The sequence below is a fragment of the Panthera pardus genome, unplaced genomic scaffold, assembly GCF_024362965.1.
Source record: "Panthera pardus isolate Hobbes unplaced genomic scaffold, ASM2436296v1 HiC_scaffold_17, whole genome shotgun sequence".
Classification (NCBI taxonomy): Eukaryota; Metazoa; Chordata; class Mammalia; order Carnivora; family Felidae; genus Panthera; species Panthera pardus.
The window spans coordinates 67,758,792-67,777,979 of record NW_026526732.1 but is presented as its reverse complement, the minus strand read 5'-3'; the positions used below and the strand labels follow the sequence as shown (position 1 = coordinate 67,777,979).

Genomic DNA, 19,188 nt, shown 5'->3' with positions numbered 1-19,188 from the left:
ACCCCTTCCTCCACTCATGCGCATGCTCTCTCTCTCTCTCAAAATAAATAGACATTTAAAAAATAAAAGTGCTTTAATAAAAGTTGTTACTGATGATCACCATGAGTTTAAAAAATCTATCTTTTCCCTAGTGAGAGAACTTGTATATCCTTGATGGTTTTATAATTCTGTAGGGAAATGAGTGCTGGTAGGATAACATATCTTGGTACTACTTGTGAGTCCAGGCTTTAAGGGATCGTATGACTGCCCATCAGTGTTTCAGGCTGTATAATTATTATTCTGTGAAGTTAATGAGTGCCTTGCCTATAGAATAGTGAAGGATAGCTAAGACTTCAAGATGAAACTCTGCATTTCAGTCCAAACTAGCCTGAGCCTCAGCAGCACAAATGGTAAGCAGTGATAGCACCTCATCGGGTGTTAGTCTATTCTCATTGTTGAAAACATTTTTAGATAGTTGTTATGAATTTGTTAAGCTTAAAGTGGTGATACTGGAGCATAAAGAGTGCTTAGTTTTCTTCATTTCAGGGGCAAGCTGGAATGATCACCGAGTCGGTGTCAATGCTCAATGGCAAACATCCCGGTCAGACAGCCAGATTTATCACCTTTTCCGTTTGCTCTGGATCCTATGTTTGCATCCTGCAGCATCTTAAATGCAAAAACTCCCCAAGCTGCCATTGCATATCAAATTTCTAAAATATGTGTCAGGATCTACTGACAAAATATTTCCTCTCTCAGGCAAATATTCTTGTTAGTCCCATGTAGTTGTAGTTTCGAAAAAAGAAGAAAAAAGGTCTTAACTAAAATGTTTGATAGTATGGTTCTTTGAAGACATAGTCTTAACTTGTTATTCTGTAATAATTAGAGTGGAAGTAAGTCACTGTGAAAAAGAATGAAGGGAAGCAGTGGGTATTAAGTTTCTTCCTATTCTTATTGGTCCACTGAAATATTTCAATGAAACCTTTACTCAAGACATCTCCTTTCATGATATCGTGTAAGAAAATAAATGAGTAAGGGACATAAAGGAACCCGCCAATGATTGGAGACAGGATTTTCTTTACATTGTCTAATAGACTCGTTTATTATTTTAAGCTGGTAAAAAGAGACTTATGATTCGTGTTGAAGAAAGAGTTATTTGTGCTTGATACATTAAAGACACTGTTCAAAAGCAGTTTGTCCTTATAAAAGGATGACCCCTGTAGTAATTCTTAGGCAAGGAGGGACAAATTCAACCAACAAAAAGCACATCTCGCCCCAAGTTCCCCATGATTTCTCCACATAGAGCAAAAAAATACACATCAGTAATTTATTTGAACATGCACATCAGTGAGCAGCACGGTTGTGGCTACTCAGGAAACAAAAGGGAGAATATCAGCATTACCTAAATTAAAAAAAAAAAAAAAAAGAGGTGAAATACACCATTTTAATTGTCTTAAAAACACGGATAAGAGGAGCAATTAAAATATAGTCCTAAATAGTACTAGCTAATGTAGATTACATAAGTATACAATGTGATTCAACTAATAGTGCTCTGACAAGCATAAACCACCAGTCCCAGTAAACAAGGCCGATCAATTGCTGAGAAAATGTTAGATTCGGATGTAATAAAAGTTACTTTTATTTCAGTACTGAATGCAAAACACAAGTCGAGTGTGAAGACAGCGTTCTAAAAAAGGTGGCTCTATTAAAGCAAGGAGGCCATTTCCTTTTGCATTTTTATAAGTTTTGAATTCAATTTTTGACGTTTGCTTTCTCTACCTTTCCTCCCCTGAGCACTAATTTATCAAAAAAAAAAAAAAAAAAAAAAAAAAGATTTCAAGGTGCAAGTTGTACATTCTTATCGTTATACCATTTCATCTCTTTCTGGAAGAGAGTATTACAATCAGCATTACAATGTTAATTCTTTTTCTCTGAATATTCGTTTCACATACATGTATTTCTAAATCATAATGTTGGTCCGGAAAAGAAACCTACAAACGAGAGAGTGATGTATTCATACACTTCCTATTGTGCTGTGTGTCTTTCCCATCCCTTCTCCCCTTTCCCTGTAAAGAGCTGTAAAAAATTTAAGGCAGATGAGGTATATTGCTGAAGAAAAAAGTTATTTTTGAAAAAAAACTCAAAAAAACTTTTATTCTGCCCTTCTACGCAAGAAAGACTACTCAACTATAAATCTAGTGCTAGAAAAAAGCAGGAAAGACACCGTTTGCATGTACCATACTATGTCTTCTATTTCTAGAATGGCTTTTTGTTAATTTAATTTTAATAGAAAAAATAAGCACCTTAAGCTATGAACAGGAAAAGAACTTCATTATTAGTGAGTTTAGAATCCAAACGGAATTAGGAACACTCACTCAACCTCTTTCACTCATTCTCTCAAAGGCCAATGCTACTGATTAGAATTGTAAAGTGCTGTACTCAGTATAAACACTTGTATACACTGCAGACACTGAAAAATAACCCTCAAGCACATTGTGTTATAGTTCCAAAAATATATTTACAGTCTATTACAAAGATTACAAATGGAAGTGTCTAGGTGACTGTATTATGCTAATTAAAATTATTTTACAGATTATTTTGTTCCTTAGGGACAAAAAACATTTTAGTGAAATTAAAATGATTTTTCTCGTCAATTGAAAAATAAATTAAAATATCAAATAACACTGTACAGTGATTTAAAAGAAAAAAAAAGGGTGGGGAGGGGTTTGGGAAGCAATCCATTTGAGTTTTTCTATAGCCATCTTTGGTCCTAAATGTGGGAAAACACATTATGTAGCACTGAAAATACCTGTTCTTTTGTGATGCTCTGCAAGTAAAATAGAAAAATATAGTGCATTTTCAATGTATTCAGAGCCCACTACAGAGAAATGTGTGTACAAAACAAGACAGTATAAATAAAATTTACAAGTTTTACAAAGGAACATTTACAGGTTTTTGTTTCTGTTATTTGTTTGTTTGTGGATGCCCACATTATCAAACAAGACCAATTATGACCGATCCCTGGGATCTTTCTCTATTAAAATCATTATAAACAGCCCAATTCTCTTTGGAAGTACAACAGTTCAATTCTGGGGTAGTTCATGATTTTCATAACTTTGAAAGCATTACTCACAATATGTATACATTCCTGAAATATCTATAAAGACACATTTAATTATTGCTTATGAAATTCTAACACAGTAATCAAATAATATGGTTTAATAAATAAAGCTTAAAAAAAAAAGCCAGATCCTTCACCTCTTCCTTACACGGTAAAAAGAGTTCTTTCATTTAATAAGTTTCTTACATCAGCGTTCACAAATAAAAGACTTTTTTAAAAACTGCAGTGATGATATTCTGTGCAGCAAATCTGTTTTTAAAAGGTGAAAATGTGAACTGCCCCTTTTCTCATGCTTCCGAGTTCTAATATAAAACTTACTCCTTTCTTTTTGTGTTTGGACTGCATTAAACAGAATAGGATATAAAATATATGTCAACTATTTCTCCTAAATTTCCTAATGTCTCAACATTGAAAAAAATCTCGATGTGCTCAGATTAAATTTTAGATAACACTGGATAGTTCTTGCTCTCAGAGACTTGCCTTCACCCACACTCTTTAGATGAAGCGCCTCGTTTTTTTTTTATAGTCATAAACCTACAATTTGAATTTTTTAATTAAATTCTGTCTAGTAAAATCACTCTATAAACAATCTGTTAAAAGTGCCTTATAGTATTTATGGATCATTATTGCTTTTTTCATTGAAAAGATAGTGTGTTGTCTGATCTTTACAAAAAAATTTCTTTTTAAAAAATACCAGAGCTCTTGGCAACTTGCGTTTTCTTGACTACCTGCCAATTAGCAAACGATATCAAAACAGCACTAATTAAACAAAATAAAATGGCACAAAAAAGGATACCAATGTTCTGACGGAGATATATCTTCAATCATGCTATGGTTTTGTTTTGTTTTTGTTTTTAATTTTGGATTCTTTCAAAGGTACCCAGTGTAGTAATGTGTCATAGATTAACACTAAAAAGGTCCAAAGCTATAAACAACTTTCTAAAACAAAGTCCTTATGAAGAATAAACACAAATGATTTTAAAAAGGAATCGTCTGAAATCACATATTTAAGGAAAATATTTCATTGATTTTAACAATAAGATCATGAATTTATTTGACAAATATATTCTTTCTTAAATTCTTTATGTACATTTTAAAAAGTCTATAAGATAAAAAGGAGGTTAGAGAGCTCAAGGTGTTTGGATGTTTTCAGGTAGTACTTTGTTTATTGTCACTGCTGTTTTCCTGGCCACCAGGGGTGGATCCTAAATTCCCTTTTTATGTGTTCTGGTGGCACTTAGGAGTTCAAGTCTGTAGGTGCTTCTTAAATCTTCTCTTCACTGTAGGAAGGACCCAGGACATCAACTGTCTTCTAGCAGCATTTCTTATGCATATCCCGAAGGCCAGTACTGTTCTCTCGCAGTCCGTGATCTCCCTCGTAAGGGAGAAACGCTAATCACACTTGGATGCCAGTTCCATGTAAATGGAGCATTTGTGCTCTCATAGTCTGAATGCTGCTCATGATTTTCTTTTGATGGCCAACCAGTGTGATCCCTAAACTCATCACATCCCTGAAAAAGACAAATGCATTTTTTTATTAGTTACCTTTCGAAGAGTGGATTTGGTACTAAACTGTCATCAGCTCTTTAATTAAAACATCTGTTTATCGTAGGCAAACAGATCTTATCTTAGTGGTCTTGGGTATTATGATCATATCCCCGCAGCGGGTCTGACTGGCAAACTTCATCGGCATGTTCCTTCCTAAGAACTTAACTTCTCCGGCTCTTGATTTGCCACAGGTTGTCTTTAAACTGATTTGAAACTTTGTACCAGAAATTATCACAGTCTTAAAATTATTATTAACTTAAGATTAGGAAATGTTATTTGAAATGCTGTATTCTTGAACCTGAGCGAAGTTCAGAATTTTTAATTGTTACAGTAGGATGGAGGATGAATGTAAACATTTTGGGGTCTAGTAAATCAAGAATCGTCAATGATCACAAAAGATTTATCCTGAGTTTAATTATCACGTGGCGATTCTGTGCATATTATTGATTGTATACTCAACTCCATTTCAGTTTAATCATTTGCCTACATTTTAGAAAAAAAATTATTTTCCAAAATGTGCAATATCTATGTTAAATAGTTTAAATTTGACATATACTGTCTGTGTATGTACTTTTACCTTTCCTAATAGCCAGAAGGACTGAGCTTAGTTAGGTATTTGCAAGCAGCTAAAATATAGCAACAGTACAATACTCCAGTATTTCATAGTAGGGGTCCAAGAAAACTTTGAGAAACATCATTTTTCAGGGAAGTAGATTTCTTTGGAGAGAGAAGGTGTAATTATGCCAGCTCTACCCACATGGTGACTAGGAGTAAACCCAACAAGACAGCACACACATGCTTAAATTCACGTGGGTGCCACCTCCCGGCACGCCAGAAAAGAGTAGCTGACTGCTGGCCTTCTCATCTGAAAAACGTGAAACCCTTTGCATAGCAGTTCACAAACTGGATCCACTAACAGATCCTTGATAATTGCTTCCCATTTTCAAACACGTTGGCTGAGAGGAACCTCATTGCCCATAAGACTTACGCTGCAGCACATGAAGCTGAAGTTCAGAGATATTACGTAAGTGGATTTCCTAAGACCACATAATCAGTGTGGGAGCCAGAAAGGAAAATTTGTTCTTTTTACTTTCAGTTCATAGCAATTTTAAAAATTGCTTATTGTCATTCTTTGGGTTAAAAAAAATGGGGGCACCTGGGTGGCTCAGTTGGTTAAGCATCCAACTCTTGGTTTCAGCTCAGGTCATGATCTTACGGTTTCATGAGTTTGAGCTCTATGTCGGGCTCGGTGCTGGCAGTGTGGAGCCTGCTTGGAATTCTCTCTCTCTCCCTCTGCCCCCCTCCCACTTGTGCTGTCTCTTTCAAAAAAATAAATGAACTTAAAAAAAATGAATCAATCACACACCTTCCAAAACATAGGTTAAATTTTTAGTTACAGTTAACTGAATTAAGCCTCCTTTGACCTCTTCAGAAAGTGATCATATTGGATGTCAAAGTGGATGTGGTATTGGGTATGAAGCTTTGAGTTTTTCATGTCATGCAAACATGGTGAAAGAAATCCTCTTTTGCAATGGAGGAAGTTTCCTCAGTGAACAGGCACTTAAATGATACATGGTTAAGGAAAGAGGCTCACTCTGTGGGGCTTAGAATACTGGCTATGGAGACAAATTAGCTACCACTCACTACTTGACTCAGTTTAGGGATAATATTTAAATTCTCTGAGCCTGCACCTTGCTGTGTATAAAGCTATTGACATAATAAAATTATTGCTGTGAGAGTTTAAAAATACACTGTAAGTTCAAAGGTCTATTTAGCATAATACCTGGCACATAGTGGACACTTATTAAAGAGATGATTTTCTCTCTGATTTTGGGGTTCACAACCTCTGTAATTTATGGACAATGACCTGATGTATAAAGCTTGGAATGTACTTAATAAATGATTAAATAGAATTTTGAGAGTTTCAACTTACTCAATAGTCATCCTGGCCACAGATTCAAGGGAGTTGTAGCCAGCTGCCGTGAAGTTATCTTTATATCTTTCCATCTTAATAGCCTGTAGCCATTCTCCAACTGAACAAAAGGTAGTAAAGTCAGGAGTGTTTTGATCCAAAAGAGGGCTTATTGGCCTAGATGAGAATGAAACAGAAAAGCAAATTTTTTCATGAACTACTAAAGGAAGAATGTCTTGGCTCATAAAAAAATAAGGGTAAAATAATAAAATTACATATTCTAATTGATGTTGTAGTAAAAAATAAACAGATATGTTAACGAAAATCTAATGTGTAGGGGCATGTGGGTGGCTCAGTCAGTCGAGTGTGTGACTCCTGGTTTCGGCTCAGGCCACGATCTCGTGGTTTGTGGGATCGAGCCCCATGTCAGGTTCTGCACTGACAGCGTGATGCCTGCTTGGGATTCTCTCTCTCTGCCCCTCCCCAGTTCGTTCCCTATCCCTCTCTTTCTCAAATAAAGAAATCAACATTAAAAAAAATAAAAAAAATCTAATGTGTAAAGGTTGCCCAATAACTACAAAATCCAAAATTTACATTTTGGTTGGATTTGACGACCACCAGGTTGCATCTTCCATGTATTTCTAAAAGTACAGCTAACAGTATTTGTAATCAGTACACATTTCTTTATTCATTTGTTTCTCCAAAAGTAACTGGGAGTACAGGAAGCACATCTGGTTGTGGACTAACTTGTTCAGACCACGTGGTGCTACTGAGAACATTATGTGTTCTCCGTACTAATGGCACCCTTGTAGTGCCTAGTGAGCTCATATACCTCCACAAGGGCTTAATGACCAGTACAGACAAGAGCATCAGCATGACTCAGAAGCTAAAGCTTATTAATTTCTAATACACCTTCAATGGAGTAAGCCAAGCACAAAGAATGCATGGAGTGCTTCGGACTCTTTTTAATGAGTACACCTCTTTAATCATGTTTTGAATTACTTTCATAAACCTTAACTTCATAGAATCATTTTACTAAATAGCTTAAAGCAAAACAAGAAAATATATTATGCAAAAAAGCAAAGCACTAGTAATAAAATCCCACGTAATACTAACGATGATTTGAAAATGTGGAACACCACCTGATCATAATTTCCAGTTTAGAAAGTCTTCTAAAATGATGGCCAACGATATCTACCATAACTTTTAAGAAAAACAAAAGGCAATAACAATAGGTCCCTTTAAACACTAGCTAATTAAGGTAAGCCAGATATCTGAAAAGAAAAAATAAAGACTTTGGTAAACACAATAAATTTAACATGGATATATAGTTTAACACAAATGTCAATTTGCCATTGGGTTAGGACTGAGGAGACAGAAGGTTTAAGTGAGTATTTGAATGTCTCCCAGAGTCCATTCCCTTAGGTATTTCTTACCTACTACAAGTTCCCAGGGGTGTTTTCAGACTATTTGGGTTTCGAATCATTTTATCTAGAATTCCAACTATCTGTTCAAATTTTGGCCTTTCAGCACGTTCCTTTTGCCAACAATCCAGCATCAACTGGTGAAGGCCAGCCGGGCAGTCCATGGGTGCTGGTAAACGATAACCTTCTTCTATTGCTTTTATAACCTAATAGCCAAAGGGACATTAAAAATATTACTAATTGAGGCTCAATGATAATAAAATGAATTGTTCAGTAGGCAAAGTGATTTATCCAGATAAGATTGAAGCACATCTTGAAGCATTGCAAAAGACATATTTTTCCCCAAACATCTATGAACCTTAAATATGTTATCAAGGGGTGCATGAAGAGCACGATATCATGACACTTCCTAGTTAATTCTGCAATAGGGAGTAATAATTAAAGTCACTCAGGGTGCAATAGATGGAAAACTACTAATGTCATCCCAGAGGTTTTGAAAGCGGAATATGTTATGAAACCATTTTACTTGTATATAGCTGTACATGTACATATTTGTCTATAAATCTATGAATTCTTCAAGTTGTAAGAGGAAGGTCTCAGTTACCCCGAATTTAACCTCCCAAAAGTGTCACTTTTTGCAGAGTTCAAATGACACTTTCAAACAAGATATCAAAATGCAGAATGTACTATGATAGAAAATATTACCAAGCACACTATCACTTTAAATATCATGGAGCCTATATACTTATGAAATATATAGTGTTATATAGTGGTGTGCTGGAGCAAATAGCATACAGTGGTTCATAAAGGTGACTGCATCACTTTCCAACTCCAAGTTTAGTGACCTCACACTGGAAGACTGAAATCAGCTTTGGGGAAGAGGATGGGAGAAGGGTTACACCAGGAAATCGGGGAAGGCTACAAGTTAGTGCTTTCCCAGAGTGCTGGTTGTTAAAGTTTTATTAGCACATCACTGTATGTGATAGTGCTAATACGCTATCTAATAACAGCCTAAACACTATAACAAGCTTTGAATGTTCATGAAAAATAAGTCTCCATAAACATTGGTACATGGCAATCAAAAAGTCTAAAAGTTTATTATTCAGACTTATTGTTTGTTTGTTTATATGGAAAGCAAAATTTGACGCTAAAAGCCAGAAACTGTTACAAATCTCAGCAGCACAGGAAAATAATTACCAAGGCAAACAACACAAATAAGAGGGACTTGTAAAACATTAGAATAATATCAAGGGGAATTAACAAATCATTTTTGATACTGACTGATATAATAGCAGTACAAATGTAAGAAAAAAGTGACTCTGGAAAAAACAAAGAGGAAACCTTGGGTTTCTGAAGAAAATAAAGGCAAAAGTAGGCAGACAAAAGCTGGCTTTAAGAAATGTTGATTAACATGGGTGCCTGAGGGGCTCAGTCGGTTAGGCTTCCGACTCTTGGTTTCAGCTCAGGTCATGATCCAGAGGTTGGTGGGTTCGAGCCCTGCACAGGGCTCCACGATGACACTGTAGAGCCTGCTTGAGATTCTCTGTTTACCTCTCTCTGCCCCTCCCATGCTCACACACTCTCTCTCTCTCTCTCAAAATAAGTAAATAAACTTAAAAAAAAAAGAAATATTGATTAACAATATTTGTAGGGAAACATATCCCTAAGATGCTTGTTGACATTCCAGAATAACACATTAAAATGTAAAAGGTTGCAGATGGAATGAATAAAGTAGCTGGCATCAACAATTTCTACAGAAAATCCTTTGTATAGGAAAAAAAAAGTACACTTTAAGAAAAATCTCTATATGCAAATTGATCAAATTTAAAAGGTAAATAGATTAACCTAATAATAGCAATTTTTGAAAAATATTATAAGATACAATTCTTAGTTGAAATTCTCCCCTGAATACTATGTTATATATCCTATACATCAGTTTACTAGATGTCTTCAACTGAATTTTCTATAAGCATCTCATACTCTATTTATAATTGAATTTCTCACCTTCCCTAAAACCTTTTACTAATCAATTAATGGCCTTTCCAGTCATCACACCTAGAAAGCTGACGTGAGAACAGTTGTAGATTCCTTCTATGTACAGCAAATTAGTCACCACTTTCTGATGATGCTCCTTCTTAAATGCATACATGTTTAAATAAGAGAAGTACTTTAGTTTGAATAACAATGATGGAGAAAAAATCCTTATACTTAAGTGACCTTAATCAGTGTTGGTATTGAATGCCAATGAAGGACAAAGGACAGAATTTTAAAAGTGTCCTTGTTTATGATCCCATTGCTACAAAGGTTGTGTATCTTGTAAACAGTCCTCTAAAATACCCCAAACTTCAGAAAGCTTTACATCACACAAACAAACACAATGGTAACTCTGTAAAGATCACAAATATATAATTATAGGAAAAATTAAATTAAAAAAAAACTATTAAATGCAAAGAATTTTCCATGGCTTTGTATAACATTCCAGCGACAGCCCTATACTTGGATTCAATGGGGCTCTATGTTACAAAACTTAAATGCAAGTAAAAATAATGTACTTTGGAAAGCTCCGTTAAGTTATTTAAATAGTGACTTAAATTGTGAATAAGTAAATAAACAACTTCTAAAATTTAGTGTATTCAAAATGACTAAATAATACAATTGAGAGGCATTTTTTTTAATTGGGAAAAGAGTGGCTTTACTCATATTTGAGGTTGCTTATATTTGAACAGAAGCAGTATCTTTCTGATTGGCAGGACAAGTTCCCATGCTCATAACATTAGTGCAATCCTTATTATTTTCCATCACCTTCTAACAATATCCCTGCTTGTAATTTGTCTTCAGATGTCTAGAAAGTAACAATGCACATAGAGTGATCTTTCCTTTGTTCTTTCCCTCTAAATACTCTTTTAAGATGCAAATCTAGGGGCACCTGGCTGGCTCAGCCATGGAGCATGCAACTCTTGATCTTGGGGTTGTAAGTTCGAGCCCCAGATTGGAGGTAGAGGTTACTTAAAAACAAAATTAAAACATAAAATAAAGTATAAATCTAAATCTGATCACAATCCTCCTGACATTAATATTCCTCAGCAGCTCTCCAAGCCTTCATAAAAACATTTAGAATTCTTCATCTTTGAGCACAATATGTATTTAAGTCTTTGTGCCAATGAACATAATACCATTAAATGACTCTTACAGGAATGAGTTAATGAACCTCTGCAGTTGTCCTTTTGCATTATAGGAATTTCATACTCTATTATTATGGCAGGAAAACATTTATTTCAGCATAAAATGAAACATCTGGCTTTCAAAGATAGATACAGTGGTGGATACATTTTTAAAGGAATAGCAGCTAAGGATAGAATTTAAAATAAGAGATGTTCTCGATTGGGAATGGACTTTGGGAACCTAACGTTCCCATTAACAATCATGCACCTACCTATGGGAGCACTAGTGATAATTGCTGGGAACCTTCTACAGAGCATAGTCTGGCATAATCCAAGCATACATACCCTTTGAGGGTAAACCTGCTGATGAGGGGTGATTCAGGCACACACTGAATCTAGAAATTCTGCAGTTTTTATTTGGTTAGCTGCATTTTACTTCCAATTGGGAAACCAAGAAGTACTTTCTGCAAATAGTTATTCATTTTTGGAAACAACAAGGCACATGGGTAAAATGGTTAAACTTACACTTCTTAGAGCATTATGTTATTATTCACAGAATTCATTTAGAAGATCTTTTTGTGAAATTTCTAGAAACCCGTTGGACAGGGATTTATTTACCTGTCCAGATCTAGCCTTAATATGCTACTAAAAGAAAAACGAAAAACATTAAGCAATTTCTAATTCTAGATAGGTCCTGGATTCATAGGAAGTGATGGGTAAATGACATTTATAAAAGACCACTGGGATATAATAGGAAGCATGGCTTTAGTATATGCTGTAAAGAAATACTTGGAAATAAAAACAAAAGTTGCTTGCTGCGAAGTGTTTCAGTATTATTAGGGTATGACCATTGTAATTAGAGGAAAAAGAACACAGAATGACCCCATGATAATGGGCTGGTAATAACTCAAAATGGGATCTAACATGAAGGACTTCTGCTCTTTGCTCATGCTCATCTCCATTCCATTAACCTCACAATAATGTATGACCCACAGTTCATGCAATTAAATATTTTGGACCCCAAGTATGGGATTATGGCAAAGTTTTACCAAAACAATCACAATTTTGTTTCTATTGTAACATAAAAAATACAAAGTCATAAATTAGTGGTGACTTTCAAAAGGGAAAGTTGAAGGCTCACAATTTAACTGAGAGCAAATTTAGTTAAAGTGTATTATTATTTTTTTTGAAGCTCTTAAATGTCTTTTAATGACCCACTTTAAGAATTTATCTTTATGTCCAATATCTTTATGGAACCTTATTTTTTTTTACCATCTTTATGACTACCTACTAGTTAAACTAACAATGCATTAGCTTAGCTTAAAGTGAAAAGAAATGACTTTGTTGAGTACTATAAACAGAAAAAATGTAATCTACCTAAAGAACGTCAAAATTTGAGGGTAACTATTTGAACTAATTGAGACATACATTTCATTAAAACACAGCTGCTGTGAATGCCAAAGAAGAATATTTTCAATTTCTGTAATATTTATTATGTTTGACTGAATGTACATATATAAAGAACTTTCTTTGAAAAGCCATTATGGAAAGGGCTAAACATCTGCAGATTTTTAAGAATGAAAATTAGAAATTTCTTTGGGACATTCACTCTCAATTGTAATAGCAAATAACTAAATTCTGCTTCCACTGCAGTGAAAATTCAAGAAAGCTGTAAGTATGTCAAAATACAGTTAAGAATCCATTCAAGTGTTAAGTGATACCCTGTTTGGATATGGGTATCATCATACACATACATACTATCTTTTCCCAAGTTTTTCTTGCTCATTGCCCTGTCTAGCATGCAGATAAAGCCTTCTGGAAACTATCTACCTCACTGACTTCTATAATACCCTTGTCTGTTCAGAGTGATCACAGACACTTCCCTTTATTCAGCATTCAGCCTGGAATTTGGGGGATTTGTTTACAAATGTAACCATCAATTTACATCTTGTTCTCGTGATGTCTTATGAAAAGTCTTCTAAAATCCAAGGCATTTGAAATTCGAAGGCTCTCTAAAATCCCTGACAAATTACTAGGAACTAAGTTTGAACAATGTAAAGTTAATTAATTCACTTAATAAATGAATCTAAACTAATTAAAAAATTAATATCTAGGAAGATCTGTTGAAAGCAAACTTCCCACTATCTATTCACACATTTACAGGATTTTCATATGTGTCAGGGGATTGTCAGAACTCCTCAGTCTTTCCATGAACTCCTACCAGAGATTTCAGGTAAAAAAGCTTTTATCTAGGGAATTTTTTGCCAGAATGAAATTCATTATTTTGAATTATTCATTTTTTTCAACATTTGCATTTTGAAATGTATACATATAATTGCTCAAATAGCACTTTAACAACATTAAGTATAAAATAACGAATACTATCCTAAAAGAGGAATAGTAATATAAATTTCACTATAAAACTGAGATGTATAGGTAATCCCTTACTATTATACAAACTGATGTATGAGTTATAATTCAGACCTTCAAAATTACAAAAAAGAAGAAACTTGGTGTTAAATGTTCTAGGTTGGAAGTAAATGTCACTGTAGACATAATAATTTAATTTGATCAGTACAAATATTTATTATTTCTTGTTATGCTAATTATATATTTTCACATTTCATTTTCAGGAAAGACAAACAATATTTAAGGAATTCTAAAAATTAACATTGAAGATTTTCTTTTCTTCTTCACCCTTTCTATTACTTGTTTTCAGAAGTTAAGTGAACTTTGAATTTAAGTCATCTTATATTCCTGTCATTCCCTTTATGTTTGAATCTAGTACAGAAGGAAGGTGTCAAAAGAAATGAAACTCCACTGAGTGTCTGGGGAATGTAAATATTTCTCTTTCTCTGCCCCAAGGATTTGTTTGCCCACATTTTGACAGTCCATGAAATCTTTGACACTGAGTCCTGTCAAATATTAACAACTTTGCCTCTGCCAAACAGACTCATCATTTAGACTTTTATCTTTGGAAAACCAAAACCAAAACCAAAAAAACAAAAAAGTTTCATGTCATCCTTCAGTTCAAAACACCAAAAGATTTAAATGACTTAAAAACGTCACCTCGTCAGGCTGTGAAGTTTGCAGTTCATTCAGAAATTTGTGGGAAGATTTACTGAAAACAACCTCACCAACAAACAATCTGATTTCAGGTGTCAAAAGATAACTATCTACAAGTTTTAAGACCATAGGAGTTTGATATGGTAAATTATAAAATCTAAATCCAAAATGCTGATTTTATGTAACAATGTTCATGACCTATTTTTGAAAAATAACTCGATTTTAATTTTAGTCACCTTCTATTGGTATCCATGTTTATAGTACTTCGAGAACTGACTATTCCAGTTTGCTGGTCACATCCGTCTTTTAATGGCGATATAGACTTTCCTCAAGCACCACTTATTTCTTTACTCTTCATGAACATGCATTTGTACCATTTCTAAACTCCTTCATAAAAGCCTTTCATCAATTTGCCCCAACTTAACCTGCATATCAAATCACTACCAGTGTGCACAGCTCTGTTCCAGGACCGGGAATCTATTTGGTTGGTCTCCACACACTTGGCTAAGTTTTAGCTTCTGGACCGTCCAATATGCCTCTTTGGAAAATTCTCTCACTAGCTATGGCCAAAGTCTTCTCCAGATTGCTAGCTCAAATCCAGGGTACCTTCCTAGATTTTAGACTTGCTCTACTTTCATCTAGATTTCACTCACATTTTCAGTAGGTTGGACCATATGAATCTGCCAGTATTTAAAAGTTTCTGACATGCAAAAATGCCTGTTTCATCAAATTCAACCTAATAGAAGCCAATATTCACTTGCATTTATGCTGTATTGTTTTGTAAGTGGTCTCTTGGTGTGACATGTATACCCCCAAGAACTGCTATCTCCTTTTTTTCTCAATGCATCACAGCATGTTTTATGCCTTAGTATGCAACAGGATACATATTTAACAAGTACGAAGTTTTTAGGAATTTCCAAAAGCACTCCCATTGTGATTAGATTCTAAAATATCACCATGGAACACCTACCAGCGTTGAGCATAAGATTTAGTTTGTCTCATGAAATTAAAATTTAATCAAATCAACCAACAGTAGACATGTTAAACAGATTTCCTGAGAACATTAAAAGAAAAAGAAAGATAAGCTTCAAAGACAAAATAAAACACAGGCTTCCTTCCTCCCCTCTGCAAATGACTCCTTTACTCAGGTGACTTTCCCACTACAGTTCTACAAGTACAGCATCATTATCATTATTCAGGAAAAAGATAGTGGACATATCCTTTGTATCTATTGAGAGGATATTTTCAAAAAAAGGAAAGACGATCTTCAAAGTGAAGTTAATTGAACCACTAATTTATGGTAATTTTTGTGGGAATAATTGTGAAAACTCAGCAGTCATATTTTTATAATTCTATAAAACTTTCTTCTTATGAGCCATTCATTACCAACATGTTCCAATAACAATGGATATTAATGTATAAAATCCTTTTTGTTTAAATAGTGTAACACCTACATCTTGATTTGACATGTCCCAATAAGGTCTCTCTCCATAAGACATAACTTCCCACATAACTATTCCATAGCTCCATACATCACTGGCTGATGTGAATTTCCGGTACTGGATGGCTTCAGGTGCTGTCCACCTTACTGGAATTTTTCCACCCTGTTATAAAAAGAAATTGAAATTTTAAATATGCATAATAACTTATAAATCATTTATAGCAGAGCTATAAAGCTACAGTTAAACATTTGTATATTTGGTTAGCAATTCAGCAGTATCACATCTATCCATCTTGAATCTCTCTAAGTGTATTTAAAGTTACTAATCTGTTTTTAAAATGTCATTACAAGTTTTCATTTTTAAGGCGACTCAATTTAATGGGCCCTTAGGTGGTCTTAGGCCATGAGTCTAGTCAAAAGACAATGACAAATTAGGCAACATAACTATTAAAATGGAATGAAATATGGGGACTTCAACTAAATCCTCATGTATTTTCCTTTTTGCTAATTTCACAAAAGTTGTAAGAATTAGCATAGTTAATATTCTGTTAAAATCTATTTATTTAAAATGGGACTATATTTCTCTGCTACAATTATGAGAGCTAGCAACTAGATGTTATTGTATAAAACCGAATGTTATGTATATGAACACCCTGCTATAAGAGTAGCATGTTGCCATTCTTATCTCACTTCTTCTCAGTCTGTATGTAGAGTGGAAACATAACGACAGTTCCTCCAAAAGGAAAAAAGAAAACCAGCAACAACAAAAAGCTGAGATCTATTTGCCTCTTTTCTACTGTGTAGCTTTGTATTATTAAGTCCTGCTTTCTTGGTAGGAAAATCTCGGGAATATGAAGAGGTGCAGTAAGGGACTTTTCCTTACAGTCGTTGTATAGACAGCTTCTGGATCATCCTCTATAACCCGGGACAGGCCGAAATCTGACACTTTGCAAACAAGATTGCTGTTGACAAGAATATTGCGAGCTGCAAGGTCTCTGTGAACATATCCCATATCGGCCAAATATCTCATTCCAGCAGCAATTCCTCTCAGCATTCCTACTAACTGAATGACTGTAAATTGCCCGTCGTGTTTCTACAGGAAGACAAGAATAAACATCCTTTAACTCTACTTTCAAAGGGAAAAATTACCATTAAAAATGTCTGCACGCTGGTGATTTACTATAGTATAATAAGAATTATTATATTATCTATAGAATATAGACATTTGTAAAAAAAAGAAAAACAAGTGTTGATTCAACGGACAGCCAAATAATACAAAATAGACTTTTGATAATTGTTTAGTTATTTACATTGATATGTTATTTTTATTGATTGAAAATAGCATCAGGTTACGCAGATCCAAAAGTACGCACTGATTTTTGAGGCGAAGGTAGAGAATGGGATATCCAAAAATACTGTCTTTGACAACTAAGTGTTTTTCCACTTGCTAAAATATTATATAAGTAATCTAGAAATGTATAAGGGGATGAACGTATGTATTAAGATTTATTTTCTCCAAATGATAAAAAAGAGAAAGGAGACATTTTTTGATTAAAGGTGAAGAGAAACTAAGAAGTGGGAAATGATGATGCTGGCTGACTTCGTTTGCTTTTTATATTTTTCCCTGTTTTGTTATCGGTAGGAACATTACTTGCAACAAAGATTCTCTAAAACAGATGTGCCAGCAAATGGGATCGAGTGCTCTTTGCAACCAGACTGGCAACCATATATTTCTAACCCATTTTTAACTCACAGATTTCTCCAACTGAATTATAAATACAGTGCATGAGGATATTGATTTGAGTTGATAACCTTTCCAGGTGATGCTTTATTCCCAAGAGTTGATAGCTATACATAAATAAGAATTTCTCTAAATCTTCTGATTGCTTATAAATTTGAGTTGAGTGTATCACTGCAGATTATGTATGATCACATTCCATGTCCTCTTATTCTTTAGATTGCTTTCTCCTTGTCATTTGGAAAACTGTTAACGTGTTTATATCCTTAGGTGAAAAGTCTCAGAGCAAAAAATATGTATGCTTATGTATTTAGAATTATCACAAAAACAATCACACATTATTAATTTTAAAAATGTTAGTAATTCTATCTTTTACACTCAGTGTTCACACAGCGATATAACAGAAATGGTTCCACAGGGCAGAATTGGGATCATCATGCCAATTACTGAATGGTTATCTCACTTTTTAGTCTTCTCTGTATTACTTTTGTATTTAATTTATAATTGTACTGAAAAGTAAAATGTTACTCTACACCATGTATTCAGAGTAAAGGGCTTCAGGTTCAAACTACACTTTATCACTTATGTGCTCAAAAAGTTCTAGTTAAATCCAGACCAGGATTCTGATCTTTAATTTAATCTGCTTTTTTAAAGGCAATTTTCTGATCTGTTAAAGTTTACAATGTTTATGGTTTATGCTGTGCACAATAGTCAACATGATAGTTGTAACATGGATAATGCATTTAATGGTAGGATAATTTTTTTGTTACTTACCCTGAGAAATGCATCTAGGGCTCCATTTTCCATGAATTCTATTACTATCATGACTGGTTTCCCTAAAATTAAAAAAATATACATATATATATATGTATCAAAAAAAAGTGTATCTTAAGGAGCCATAACCTAAACTTCAGGCTTATTCCCATTCTCACCCTCAATAAAATACATGGTGCTCTTCTGAAAGGCTGAATGGGTGAGCTGTGAGTGTTTCTAATGTCCCAGTGCTGCTGCTAAGCTCAGAGTTATTAAATATCTGTTTGGAAGATGGTTATGATTCACGAAATTAAAGAACAAAGTCAGTGTGTTCTTCTGACCCCTACTTTGTGAACAAAACTCAGAGAAAATGACACTTTATATAAATTGTACAAACTTAGAGTGCATCACGTTTATGGCCATTGAAGCTAAATGAAAATATCAGTCAATCCGTCTGTTTATCAGATTTATTCTTTAACTCTAATCCTGCCTTCAATTATCCTGATTTCTTCAGAGGTAGTAACATAAACGAAAAATTTAGTCCATTATATACCAAGAAAAAAACCCTTCATTTAGAATATGCAACATGTTCATAATTTGAGTTTTTAATTAGGTACAAAATAACACTAATTTCTGACAGTCCACTTGATAAATGAAAGGTATCAATATCTACCTCGTGTAACCACCCCTTCCAAATGGACGACATTTGGGTGGTCAAACTGCCCCATGATGCTTGCTTCACACAAAAAGTCTCTCCTCTGTTTTTCTGTGTAACCAACTTTGAGGGTTTTTATGGCTACCGCAACATCTCTTTTCCCTGGAAGTTTCAGACGACCACTGCAGACTTCTCCAAATTCTCCTGAAGTAATAGAACAGGCAGGTGTATGTTAATCTCAAAAATAGTTCTTCGTTCATAGTAAATGCGTAATACTAAAAACACTTTTAAGCTTTGCTAAACTATCTGTTACACAAACTACAATTTTTTAACTGGATTAACAAAAACGTTTTTAGGAACAACCTTTAGATTTGAATACAGGATACAATGTAC

At 34.3% G+C, this 19,188-nt stretch overlaps 1 protein-coding gene across 4 annotated transcripts in view; it reads right to left on the bottom strand.

Moving 5' to 3' along the window:
• Positions 1–1,048: 1,048 nt before the first annotated feature.
• Positions 1,049–19,188, bottom strand: part of EPHA7 (EPH receptor A7) — a 172,133-nt gene continuing 153,993 nt past the window's right edge. For all 4 annotated transcript variants that reach the window (XM_019442872.2, XM_053904649.1, XM_019442870.2 and 1 more), the window contains exons 11-17: positions 18,814–18,999; positions 18,162–18,223; positions 16,533–16,742; positions 15,663–15,812; positions 7,994–8,187; positions 6,579–6,734; positions 1,049–4,608 (exon numbers count right to left, since the gene is read on the bottom strand). In XM_019442872.2, coding sequence (XP_019298417.1) covers positions 4,494–4,608; positions 6,579–6,734; positions 7,994–8,187; positions 15,663–15,812; positions 16,533–16,742; positions 18,162–18,223; positions 18,814–18,999 — 1,073 coding nt within the window. In that variant the 3' untranslated portion in view covers positions 1,049–4,493. The remainder of the gene's footprint in view (positions 4,609–6,578; positions 6,735–7,993; positions 8,188–15,662; positions 15,813–16,532; positions 16,743–18,161; positions 18,224–18,813; positions 19,000–19,188) is intronic.